Here is a 13558-nt window from a genome sequence, read left to right as displayed (position 1 = left end):
TGAGTGGGAGGAATCTTGCAAACTCAAGCTATTATGTTGTGCCTCTTATATAAGTTACATTTTTATTGCTAGAATATAACAGAATTACATGGATAAAATCCACAGGAGCAACAATTCCAGTTTCCCCAAACAAGGGTGTTTTAAAATCAGTGCCTCTCTGGGATAATCTGTGGTTTCTTATCTATATATCACAGAACAGCCTGCTGGACCCTGAGTAGTCAGGTGTCAACTATGACCTCCAACTTAGCATAATAGACCTTTGCATCTCTAGTTAAAAGCTTTCTTTCTATCAAGCTGACCACAACTGCAAGGTTACTAGTGAGGGCCTCTTTGTTACCTCCAACAAAGAGGTTGTTTGTTTGTTTGTTTTCTGGTTGGTTGGTTGGTTTGTCAGCAGGATTACACAAAAACTACTGAACATGGATTTCCATGAAACTTGGATGGAGGATGGATCTCAGCAAAGAATAGACCCAGTTACTTTTGGTGTGGATCCGATAAAGGGATGGATCTAGGATTTTTTTCTTACTTCCTTTACTTTCTTACATTTTCATTTATTTCTCAGGGAATACTACAGAATCACTTTAAAAGTTGGCCTATGTGGCCTATTAAAATGTTTTATATTATATGAATGCACTAACTTGCAAGTTTACTGACAACCCCACTTTAATTTTGGAGTGTTATTTCATGGAGCGTTATAAACTGCAGAGGTTTGGGTTTTTTTTCAGTTTGATATTAATATTTCCTCTAGTTTAAAATCCTTAACAAGGACGAGTGGGTACAAATTGCACTTGTCAAAACATGTGAAAGGGGGTCAGAATTAGCGTAGCCTGACTCGACTGATATGCATGCCAGGAATTTATTTCAATTTCAGAGTGTTACTGTATGTAGTTTATATTTTCTTTATTTCTTTTATTGAGTTTTATTAAAGGTGTACACAGTTAAACTGAAGCAGTTAAAGCCAGAGCCTGAACAGCTGACAAGAAGCAAGATTGTTGACCGTTGTAATGGCAGCCAGGCCCATAATAAAGAGGATAAATGAGAAAGACTAAAGTTTTAATCGATTTGTTATGTAACTGAAAATAGAAGGAAATAAGAGCAGGGAAGATATTTGATATTGACACTGTCAATACCCTTATATAGCAGTAATCATTTCGATACCTAGTGTTAAAAAGCATATTTTGAGTTGATTCTATTAGCCTTTTAATTGTAAATGTATGGTTGATACTGTACTTTGAATTACAACATTTTGATATAATACATGTGATTTTGATAATGTGAATATTATTATTATTAGCCTACTGAACAGTTTAAATGTAAATGTCTACTGAATTCATAGTTATTTAGTTATTAGTTATTTTTCACTGTTCTTATAACTGTGCAGTATCATTTTTATTATTTCCAACTCAGTTTGGTTGGCAGTTCGATCAAGAGTAAAGCCACTGAAGATCAGCAGACTCACAACTTGTTTCCGTTCATTCTTACAGGATAATCAATTTGTTAAAATACATCACCACTTGAGTTAGCTATAACACTATGGGTGTAACACCTACATGGTGTTGCTTTAATCATCCACCTTAATGCACACTAACTAGCTTGCCTTGCCTTGCCTTTTTCTCTCTCCCATTATGTGTCTGCTGCTCTATTGACATATAAATTAAAAAAAACACTACATGTTTAGAATTTTTTCCACCCCAGATCAGGTTTTCACACAGCAGGTGAGCCTTGTGTGGAGACGTGACATTATTTATCGAAACTATCGAAATCAATGTGGTACAGAATTACATCACAAAAAACTGTTACACTTACAAGCTTTTATGAAATAACGGCATAAGAAGAACTACATTAAATATTACAATCAATGCGTTTACAGTAGGGATGTCATACCAGCAAACATCTCTCTCTCTCTCTCTCTCTCTCTCTCTGTTTCTCTGCAGAGCATGTGCGAATGTCAGTAGATGAGAGGAGTAGGGTGAGGGTAGATTGTTCACTAGTTAATCCATCACAGATGGCACTGTTCTCTCGGATGGAAAAAAATGAAAAAAGTAAAAAATGCTAAAATATACATGGGCGATCGTAAATATACCTGGTTGGCCCGCTCAAGTTATGTCTACTGGAAACACTGACCCAGCCTTGACAAGAGTGTGAGAAGGTCCTGATCCTACCAGTTTAGTTATTGTCACCATATGCGGTTGTGGAGCTCCTCCAAAAGTTACATCTGAGATTTTTTCTATCGAACAGCATTTTCATAGAAACCATTTCCCCAGGTGCTGGCCCCTCATCACAGTTAGTCACTTCACTTGTTCCCCTTCAGGCTATCTTCTATCAGCAATGACTAAACAATTAAGCCGTGAAAAACTATTCATTGCCATTAACTTTGCAACATTTGCATTAAACATCAAATTAAATTCTATAAAACAGTTTTGTCAACAAAACCTCTTTGTTAATGCCTCATTAAACACACAAAGCTTGAAGGTAATGTAACATTTCTGTACAAGGTGAATGTCTCCTCTGACGTATTTAGAACTCAATTTAATCTAAACATACAAGCAAACAATAAGAATTGCACCTGTCTAAGAAGAGAGACAGAGGTGGGCAAGTGCCCAGCAAATGTACATTCTATGGCGCTCCACACTTCACCACCCGAACAGGTAACGTTTCATGTGGAGGACTGATGCAGATCTGCAGTGGTCCTTCACACCTAGCTAACTCTGCACAGAATAGATTCAGGGGGATGAAATTAGGCAATAACTGTGTTTTTCAATGCAACAGTCAGAGACTAAAAACAATGTGTCGAATATCTGGTAATCTGCTTCACTTTATCACATTTACAAAGTCAGAATTAATAGATTTCTTCACACTATGAATATGACTTTTATAATTCTATAAAAAAAAAAATTGTTGCATTAAAAGTAAAGACACACATTTCTTAAAGCCTTGCTATGGATAGTGGAATTTCAATGGGGAAGTTAAAAAGTATGATAAGAAGTTCAGTTATAGTTCTATAGTTATCTTTGAAATATTTAAGAAATGTTTTAAGGAAATGCTTTCAAATTCTGTATTTGATCCTAAATTATAAATGTTTTAATACTAGCTGGGTGCTGCATGTGTGATATGTGATGCTACTGCAGAGTGGAATATGTTAATATTATCAGCTACAAACTTGAATAAAGATAGAGGGGAAATGAGGCTCTTAGATACGTACCATTATTGTTCCTCCAGTCTGTGTCCGCAAAGGCCTCAACACCTTCCGCTGCACGAGGAAATTAGGCAGAAACATAAGAGGTGGGATTTCTGTGATAGTTGCCACCACCAGAGACCACTAAAGTGAGAAAGAACACAATTAGACACAATATCCCTTCACTGAGACCTTTTTCTGTGCTATGACTCTATCACTTATGAAGCTGACAAAATCCACAGAGGACCTCAATTAACTGAAAAGAAAGCCGAACAGGAAAACAGCACATTATGTTTCAATGTGTACTAACTGGGTTGTGGATATAAAGGAGATGAAAAGCTGCCTAATGAAATACAAAATTCTGTGATGCTGCCAGTGGGTTAAGGCTTGAGCCTCAACTCTCACATGAAAACATGACAGCACACAATAATGCAACAGCAAGATAATGATACAGAGCGGAGTACTGCAGTACCTCTCTTGAGCCCTCCAAGATTTAGCTCTGTATGCAGTAGAAGGGAGAGAGAATAAATACAAAGTCTTTGAGCATGATAGAACTACCTGTACCTGTAGCACGCACTCCTTTATGAGAGACTTACAACCACACACATTATTTCCAGATCACTGACTGTGTAAAATGTCCACAAACAACTCAACTGTAGCCTCCCCACTCCACTCCAAGGAAAACAATTGAAAGTGTAAAACCTGATCAACTCCTTGGAGTGCAAAATCTCTTACTGACTTGAAAGTCACTATCTTCTGAATATGCTTGACATGGTTGATTTGACTGAGGATTAATTCCCCTATGGGATAATTCACTGAATTTTGACAATAACAGAGAAAATCCCAGTAAACAAAAATTCTGGTTTGAATAAATGAATTTACAACCTTGATTGATCCCTCAGCTCCTCAGTACTACTGAGCAATACACGTAAAACACAGAGATGTCGAAATAAAACAAGATGTGAAGAGCTGAAGGAATGTAGAAAACATGCCATGCTGTCATAATGACAGTGAAAACAAAGTGACCTTTAATCTGTTGAGGTAGCTTTTGGAGTGAACCACCAACAGATCCTCTTCAGTAGCTTCACAGGCTTCCACGATGTTCTCATCAGTGATGAACTGCTCCTCTGAGACAAAGGCATTGTGTCATTAGTCATAATAAGTCAAATAGGCTTGAGGCTAAAAATATGAATATGTTTTATATAGATAGATAGATAGATAGATAGATGGTACCCAACCCTATTGTTTACTATCCGATTAGCACCTGGAGATGCAAGAGTGGAGCTGGAGTTGCAAATCAAACAATGCAAATCTCCATAAACAGATATGAATGTAAATAAAGCTAACAAAAAGCTAAATCACCATCAGATGATAGCTGATGATATCTGTTTAGAGAGATGAGTCAACCTCTAGCACCTACCATAATACACATGCAAGCACTCGCTATGTATCGAACCTGCAATTAGGGCAGCATGACAGATTAACAGAATGACCTACAGTATCCTTTATCCTCTATGTGTGATGACAATTTTCTCATTTAAATATTGTGATTTAGGTTTCATGTCTACATGAATAATAAAAGGTTGAATCATGCCAAACTATCATCATAATGAAAATTACTTAAGAAGCTTTTTTATTGTGTAAGTACAATACAACCATATGAATGAATTTAAAGTAAGCATTTTTTATTATGCTATTTGAATTGCTTCAGTAAATATATGTATATTTTTATAATCTTTATTTATTCAGGGGGCGGTTCACTGCAAAGCACTGTATAAGATTCTTGCATTGGACCATGTTAACCCTGAATTTTCCAAGAAGCAGTTACAGTCAGCATACACTGCACATGCTCCATAACAACATGTTTGTTTACATGATAAGAATGTTACACCTCGAACAGTTTAGAATTGTAACGTCACATAATAGACCTATAACAGTCCCGTAATTCTATATTGTGATTCTTCTATCTAGCTTATTTTTGACTAACATTGGCCGCGTTTCCCAGATTCGATCGTTCTTAAGGATTTAAGAAGGCTCTTAAGAAGGGTTCGGCTAAGAAGGAGCGCTAAGATGCGGGTGTTTCCCAGATGCGTTCTTAACTGCCTTCTTAGGAGAACCTTAAGATCAAGCCAAAGAAGCTTCTGAAGAAGCTCTTAGTGGGAGCTGTCCACCGCGGTGCTGCTGTGCTGAATCAATCGATGCCAGGCAGATCGATCACCCACCTCTTTATCAGCGCATAAGTGCGTGTGTGTGTGCGCGCGCTGTCAGACCAGGCTGTCCAGGCAAAGGGATCCAACGGCCGTTGGATCTCCGCACGGGGCAGCCGGTACTTTGCCTGGACAGCCCGGTCTGACAGCACGTCCAGAGGGGAGAAGTGCTGACGCACGTATGCATTTATGTAAACCGTCTGGCTTCGCGCACGGCGACGCTGTTGGTTCGCAGCGAGAATGTGCTGTATTGCAGCCATGGTTTCTCACACGCGCGGACTTTGGCAACGCAGAGTAGCAGGTGAAGCCTCTCTGGATGAGGTTCAGCTGAGTTTAATACATCTGTTCCCTTGATATCTGTGAAATGCCACAGGGTTGTTTTTTTTTTTATGTGTAGTACTATAAACTCATATATGCAGATGTTGCGGAAAAGTTAAACGTGTAATTCAATAAAAAGGTTTTTTTTCATCTACCATTTTCTTATTTTTTTTTTCTTGCGCCAGTGGTCCGCAGCTATGAGCGCATTTCAACACTGAGCATTGTTTTATTATTTCGCAAAGTGGAGGATATAAATTTCCCTGACGCGCTTGATCACTGAGCATTTGGTCGCTAAGAAGGCTGTCAAGAGTGGGTCAGCTCGATCTTACATTTCCTTCTTAGTGAAAGATCTTCTTAAGCTAAGAGCGACTCTGGGAAACGCATCCTTCTTTCACAGCGTTCTTAAGAGCGCTCCTAAGAAGATCTTAGCACTTAAGAGCTTCTTAACGAATCTGGGAAACGCGGCCATTAGCTGCTCCCTTAACTGTTTGATCTGGGATGACTGAAACAGAAAAAGGTTGTTACATTTAACTGTTAAAAAAGATTGCCTCTGACTTTGAATGTAACATGCAGGGCTCATTAAAATCTATGACACAAGTTCCTTTGTATGGTTTTCTAAACATGACGGTTAAATCTGCAATATCATCCACTTTTTAATCCAATTCTTGCAAGGGTACAGTTTTCCTCTGTCAGCAGAGGCTTACCACTTTTTTACACCTTTAACTTTTTGAAAGTTTTGTGAATACATTAAGCTGTGTACGGCACTTTCTTCAGTGAAGACAACCAATGGTGCAATCTGACAACAACTTTGTGTGAAGTCAAGCCAGTTAGCTAGCGACTGTTTTCCCTTGGCCTTAAGACCCTTGCTGGGCCTCATCTACTCTACCTGCACACAGTCCCACAGGAAGTTTTCTCTAATTATCTGCGCTCTATTACTCTGTCTTTTTCCGCTCCTGCAACTACACCTCACCTCTCCACTCTTTCCTCTTTGTTCTCTACCTCCCGTCGCCTCTCTGAACAACTCCAAGTGATTTCATATACATCAGCTTGAGGAGATGTCCTCCCTGTCTGCCACTCTGTTTCTCAATCGCTTACCTTTCAAAAAGTGAATGACTTTCCCCCACTTCCCTGCATCAAATGGATGGAGCTTTTCAAGGCCCATGAAGGTGATGTTGTAGTCTGGGTGATACACAATGGGCAAACATGTTCGAGGGATGCAGGATGCGTACAATTCGGTGCGGTGAGAGCTGAACAAAGGAAGTCAAAATGTTGTTCAATGCAACACTGCTGCATTACATTTACATGAAGTGATTTCCCAAGTGGCCTAATAAGCACTGATGGGACTGTCATGGTTGTGCCACTCACCTCCTTTTCCCTTCATTATCTCCTTTGTGAGACATTTTTTTCAGGCATTGCTTCTTTCATCTGACAAGAGTAAAGAGAACCAACAGACAATGACATTAATTCACTTGTAACTGCTTGTAAATACTTACAGTCACTCACAGAACATGAATAATTATGAATAAAAAGAAGATTTGAAACGAATGCTTTAATTTAGCAATTTGGTGTGTAAATAAATGTCATTTGAAACACGTAAATATAGCACAGGCATGAATGGGGGATGGTAAACTACAGGAATCAATAGAGTTTGACTGAGACCTCAACACTCCACTGACCGAAACACATGGAGCAGGGGCTGTCATGTTTCGCGCATGCGCAGTGTTGTGTATATATTTCCAAAGACGCAACGGCATAAGGAAATGTGTCCGCCGACACATATTACCTCAATATATGAATTTGTTGGCTGTAAACGTTTCAGCCCCGCTCATTTTAGCGCGTAAGCCTAAAACGCTAGCAGAGCCGCTGTATGAAACTCTTTTTGTGGACAGAAACAGCGACAGCCGATGCGACTCACCTGCTACTGTATGCGGAATAACGCTGTTCACAGAACAGCTGCTGGAGGCAGTCACTGACCGTCTGTGTCCGTCCCGACTGGAGCTACCTTGGGTTATTGATCAGTGTTAGCTAACAGAAGGAAAACGTATTGTCTTGACAGTTTCTTTGACAGTATACGTGCATTCCCCTTGCTCCACCTCTACGTAGAATACGCACTGTACGTAAAATGCGCGCAAGCTACTGCTACGCTCCTGCTGCACATCGAAATTTAAAGTGAAAGAAACGTACAGTATTTCCGCATGAAATGTAATGGAGTACAAGTATGTTACGTTTGTTCATTTATCTTAACAGCAATACATACCGAGTCGAACCAAGAGGTACGGTATTAGCGTCTCCTCCTGTTCAGGTACAAGCTTAATCACACGTTTCACTCCGCTAAGGGGCACCTGTGTATGCTGACGGTAACGAAAAGTAGTGCCGCTTGTCCTTTCCAAATACGGGCATAATTTCTAAATATGAACTTAGTGTATTTGTTTTCCAAATACATAACGAAGTACAAAGTAACAAATTACTAAAAGACTCAAATAAGGTGCAAATACCTCAAAGTTGTACGACTGGTTAATAAAGTATGTCAGAAATGCATTTAATTAACCCAATGTTATGTTAATTAATAGACCTAACCGTGTATACAGTACTGTGTATAGTTTCATTTGGGCCCCACTATTCCATGAATGCCTTCTTAAATGTTTCTATTTGTAGTACAAAATAATAATAATACATTTTATTTCATAGGCGCCTTTCTGTCACTCAAGGTCACCTTACAGTAAATAAAAGACAATGCACAGTACACAATAGAATAAAATAAGTTAAAAAATAAAATTAAAATAATAAAATAAAATAAAAAGAAGCCACAAAAGTACACAAGAGTACAAACAGTTAAAATGGACAGGAAGCTCAGTTAGAGGGAAAAGGCAATCTTAAACAGGTGTGTTTTGAGTCGGGACTTGAAATGTGAAAGTGTACTGATGTTCCTTATTTCGGATGGCAGAGAGTTCCAGAGCCGGGGAGCAGAGCGGCTGAAAGCTCTGCTCCCCATGGTGGTAAGACGGACCGGGGGGACAGTCAGCAGAATGGAGGAGGATGAACGGAGTGTGCGAGAGGGAATGGCAATATGGAGAAGATTGGAAAGATATGGGGGGGCAAGATTGTGAATGGCCTTGAATGTTAGCAGAAGGATTTTGAAGTCAATGCGGGATTTGACTGGGAGCCAGTGGAGCTGCTGTAGGACGGGAGTGATGTGGTGGATGGAGGGGGTTCTGGTAATGACACGGGCAGCTGAATTCTGGACCAGTTGAAGTTTGTGCAGGGATTTATGGGTGAGACCGGAGAGGAGGGAGTTGCAGTAATCCAGGCGGGAAGTGATGAGACTATGGACAAGGATAGCAGTGGTATGGGGAGTAAGGGAGGGGCGGAGGCGGTTGATGTTGCGTAGGTGGAAGTAAGCAGACCGGGTGATGTTGTTGATGTGAGATTGGAAGGAAAGTGTGCTGTCGAGGATGACACCCAGACTCTTAACCTGTGGGGAGGGGGAAACGGAGCAGTTGTCAATGGTGAGGGGGAAATTGTTGGTTTTGGAGAGTATTGATTGTGTGCCAATGAGAAGAATCTCATTGTTTTGTCAGAGTTGAGTTTTAGTAGATTTGAAGTGAACCAGGATTTTATTTCAGTTAAGCAGTCGGTAAGGGAGGGGGGCGGGAGGTTGGAAGTGGGCTTGCTGGCGAAGTAGAGCTGGGTGTCATCCGCAAAATGTACGTATAGCTTAAGCTACTTATTGGTGTTAAATAAGCTATTACAGAGCTGGTAATATTTGTAAGTTACCACTGAAGAGGCACTGAAAGGGAAAATGTTACCTGTAATTTCTGTGAATTGGATTACTCGGTAATCTTGCATATTGGCAGCTAAAGAGGCAGATGTCTATAAATTAACATGATATGTTAATGCTTTTGTATGGTGAAAGAGTCTGCCTCTGTCTGAAGTGAGGAGTGGCATGATCTCTCTGATGGGCTGGATATCTGAAAATCTTTTCCTGTCTGTAGTGCAGTGAAATACAGTGACCTTACTGTGGCCTGTGGTTTATTTTTAGCTCATGTTCATTCCCTATACTTTGTGTGAAGAATACTGCACATAGATTATTGCTGTGATGTTCATATACTCATAGGAAACATTTGTTTTCATGAGTACATCCTTTCAAGGGTGAAAAACAAAACGACACCATAACAAGTCTTGAATACTTAGGAACAATTTTTAAAGGACATGAGTTCCAAGATGATTATCTGTAAAATAAATTTAAATAAAAAATAACAGCATAGAGACCGCATACTGCTATTTTATGAATCGTTTATTTAGTTTGTTGATCTTGTCATGGCAGTTTTCAGCTGGCTGTTCAACAGAATACTTTCATCACCATAGACATGACATTCCTTACATGGGGTTAATGTGTAGGTAAATGTGTAGTATTGCTTAATAAAGTTTAGTTTATTTGACATTATAAGTAGAAGGACATAAAATACAAATATCTACAAAAATGCCAAGAATAACATAATAAAGTATCAAACTTATTTCCATTATGGTTTCAATATTGCAACCCACTCTTCTTTATAGTGCCATTTCACATTTGTCAAGGGACCTTATATCTTATATATTATAAAAATGTATAGTGAATGGCAAGAGACAAATTATTTTTTGATCCCATTTGAATTGTGCCAAGAATTACATATATGATTGTTATCAGTTAAACTCGAGAAAGTCACAGTTTGTCATAAAACTAATCAAGTATAAGACTGTTAAAATACATAATTAGAAAGATTACACACATAAGTGAGTTGCATAAACCCATAACCAAGACTTTGTAGAGCTAGTTCTGTATATAAGCTAACTCACGGAACTGACAAACTCTCCTTTCACATAACTTGTTATGATTTTCACCTTTGCAAATACTTTTCTGTTCAAAGTTGGCAGCCATGTTGGTGTTGGTGACGTACATTGAGTGAGACAGTGTAGTTCACTGGGCAGTTTTACACAAATCTAAATGGTACATCTTTACAACAAACAAATATTATCTTTTAAATTTGACAAACATCATATGTGTTATTCATGACACATTTCAAACAGGATCAGGAATGTGTTTCTCCCCATTGATTACTGTAAACATGTTTTTTCAAATTAAGGTCCCATGGGGTACACTGGAATGGGCGTTAAAATAAATAAATAAATACACCCAGTGTTTTGAAAGCTAGCATCTGGGCACATGTAAGATGTTATTAACTTAAAAACGTTTAAATGTTCTTGCAGTGAGAGAACTCAGAAGCCAATTTAGTTTCTGTAATAAAACTACAGGATAAGTCAAGGAAAGTCAAACAGTGAGCAGAAAACTGCTCCAACGATTAAAAAGGGACCCTCCATCTCCAAGATCTAAAGTCAACAAGTTGTTAAGGCAAATCTCGGGCACATCCTTAAGGAGAACCCTTTGTTCCATATAGCAGTAGCTAAAGAAGTATGTACCAAGTACAAACATTCATGCAGCCAGTATCCAGACTGAAGGAACCACCTGCCATATGTCAACACCTGGAGCCCATCCTGAGGGAATTTTAAGAGCGATACCCGCATTCGTAGTAAAATTCAGAGGACCCTGGAACTACTTAGAAGCCAACCATGGCAAAGGTGCCCCAGATGGTGTGGGTGGCACACTGGAGAGGACTGCTGACAGGCTTGTCAGCCATGGATCTGATTTTTGATTTTTTACTGACGTTTAGTGTCAAACATTTTAATGGTATAGATTTCAGACACTGCCTGTTCACATCATCTATTCGTGGATGTTACCGATTCCAGAATAGTCATTTTCAAAAGAACACATATACAGAAAAGTAATAATCATAATTATAACAATAATAGTCATCTTTGCAACATAATTAATGGTTTGAGAAAATAAAATCAGGCCTATGGGCCTTTACGTAGTCAATTTATTTTTCCCAGTGTGAAGAAAATTGTTCCAATTTATGACTGACAAATGCTTGGGATTTCTGACAAGGTGTAGTAAAATATCTAATCAGGCTTTTCCAGCTGAACTCCCTCCATTTAATTCCATATCATCTACAATGACTGTGCAGAAACATCAATTGCCCTCAATTTTTACTGATGCGGCTCTCTCTATTGGTTTTGGGAGGATCTACAGAGATCAGTGGTGATCCTATTCACTACTTTTTGCACCCATCTCTGTATCTGTCTATTATACCCATATGGTTTGTGCTTTTATTGTCCACAATTTAAATCCTGGAAAAGCAGGTATCCAGTTTTTAAGATACACAGATCCTTCAGTATGTAGACTGCTCTGGAACACCTCCATTCGCCTCTTAAATGGCCTGAAAGAGCAACCAAGAAATGATAAGCACCTTCCCTTCTATTTATCTTTAGTCCAGACACTGGTGTCTCACCTTTGGCAGGGGTGTTTGGGTTTTACCTGGTTGTACTTCATTATGTTTGGTTTTGAGTTACAACCTATTTTTTTATCTATTTATATTTTGCATTCGGCTATGGAAATGTCTGAAAAATGGTTTACGTACAAATAAAAAACGATGTATAGGCTTACACCATTTATTTAATTTGGTTGTTTTCTTCCCAAAAGTTACGAAGGAAGGCTTGCTGGGAAATTTGTCTGACCATTGGCCTTGCTTGCCCCCCGTTAACAATCTAGAGACGTCCATCAACAACAGCGAGATCAGATGAAAATGTCAGAAAGTAAAGGAGCAGCTGAAAAGATAGAAAAGGAAGAAGGCATTAGAGGCACAGGCTTATAAATACAAAAAAAATCAACCAACTGTTTGGCCATCATGATCCTCAAGTGGCAAGCAGTGTTGATTTGAAGAGCACACGGAAGCAGTAAGATTGACATTTAATTAATTATAGGCTATGGCGTCTATGTGTTTGGTTAAAATTAGCTTGTGCCTACAAAATGACTCCACTGACAGACAAGTTGGTATCAGCCTACTATTTAATGCATATTGATGTGTTTTACAAGTTTCCTCTTCAGTGCCTAATGACACATGTCCTGAAATAGAGGTAGACTTTTCAAACTTTCCATTGCAAAACCCGATTTGACCTTCAGAATCACCTGTCATTATAAGACAAGCAACCAACAAGTTATACGGTGCTGAAGCTCGTGGGCTATGCTATGTCCTTTAGAGTCTGTAAGTCTATGTATTTAAAGAAGGATGTGAACGAATAAATCAAAATAATGTAATGATCTTGTTGAAAAATTCTGCATGATTGTCTAGAAGGCCCTAAAGTCACATTTCTGTTTTACATTCATTCATGTACAGTGGTGCTTGAAAGTTTGTGAACCCTTTAGAATTTTCTATATTTCTGCATAAATATGACCTAAAACAACATCAGATTGTCAAGCAAGAACTAAAAGTAGTTAAAGAGAACCCAATTAAACAAATGAGACAAAAATATTATACTTGGTCATTAATTTATTGAGGAAAATGATCCAATATTACATATCTGGGAGTGGCAAAAGTATGTGAACCTTTGCTTTCAGTATCTGGTGTGACCCCCTTGTGCAGCAATAACTGGTAACTGTTGATTAGTCCTGCACATCGGCTTTGAGGAATGTTATAATAATAACAATAATAATAACTTTATTTATATAGCACCTTTAAAAACAGGGTTTACAAAGTGCTTTGACAAACAAAGCAGAAGCAGGATACACACAGAAACAGAGCAATAAAAAGATTTCATATGAGAACAATGGAAACATATAAGAAATGTTACATCAGTAAGTAATTACATAGAGTACAATACAGGGGGAAAAAATGACTGAGAAGATAATAAAATAAATGAATAAATAAAGAAATGATAAAATAAAACTTAAAAATTAAAAAGTAAAAAGGAGACGACATCACAA

At 38.5% G+C, this 13558-nt stretch overlaps 1 protein-coding gene across 2 annotated transcripts in view; it reads right to left on the bottom strand.

The window, feature by feature from the left end:
• The window catches only part of hdac11 (histone deacetylase 11), a 38906-nt gene extending 31119 nt beyond the window's left edge, over positions 1-7787 (bottom strand). The window contains exons 1-5 of one of the 2 annotated variants that reach the window (XM_084349741.1): positions 7616-7787; positions 7066-7125; positions 6796-6947; positions 4202-4302; positions 3203-3319 (exon numbers count right to left, since the gene is read on the bottom strand). In XM_084349741.1, the coding sequence (XP_084205867.1) occupies positions 3203-3319; positions 4202-4302; positions 6796-6947; positions 7066-7100 (405 nt within the window). In that variant the 5' untranslated portion in view covers positions 7101-7125; positions 7616-7787. The remainder of the gene's footprint in view (positions 1-3202; positions 3320-4201; positions 4303-6795; positions 6948-7065; positions 7126-7615) is intronic. The other variant, XM_084349742.1, reaches the window with a different exon arrangement.
• Positions 7788-13558: the final 5771 nt, after the last annotated feature.

The sequence above is a fragment of the Pagrus pagrus genome (genome assembly GCF_965226575.1).
Source record: "Pagrus pagrus genome assembly, chromosome: 3".
NCBI classification, from domain to species: domain Eukaryota; kingdom Metazoa; phylum Chordata; class Actinopteri; order Spariformes; family Sparidae; genus Pagrus; species Pagrus pagrus.
Note: the sequence above shows the minus strand (reverse complement) of the source record. Positions and strands in the feature narration are given on the sequence as shown.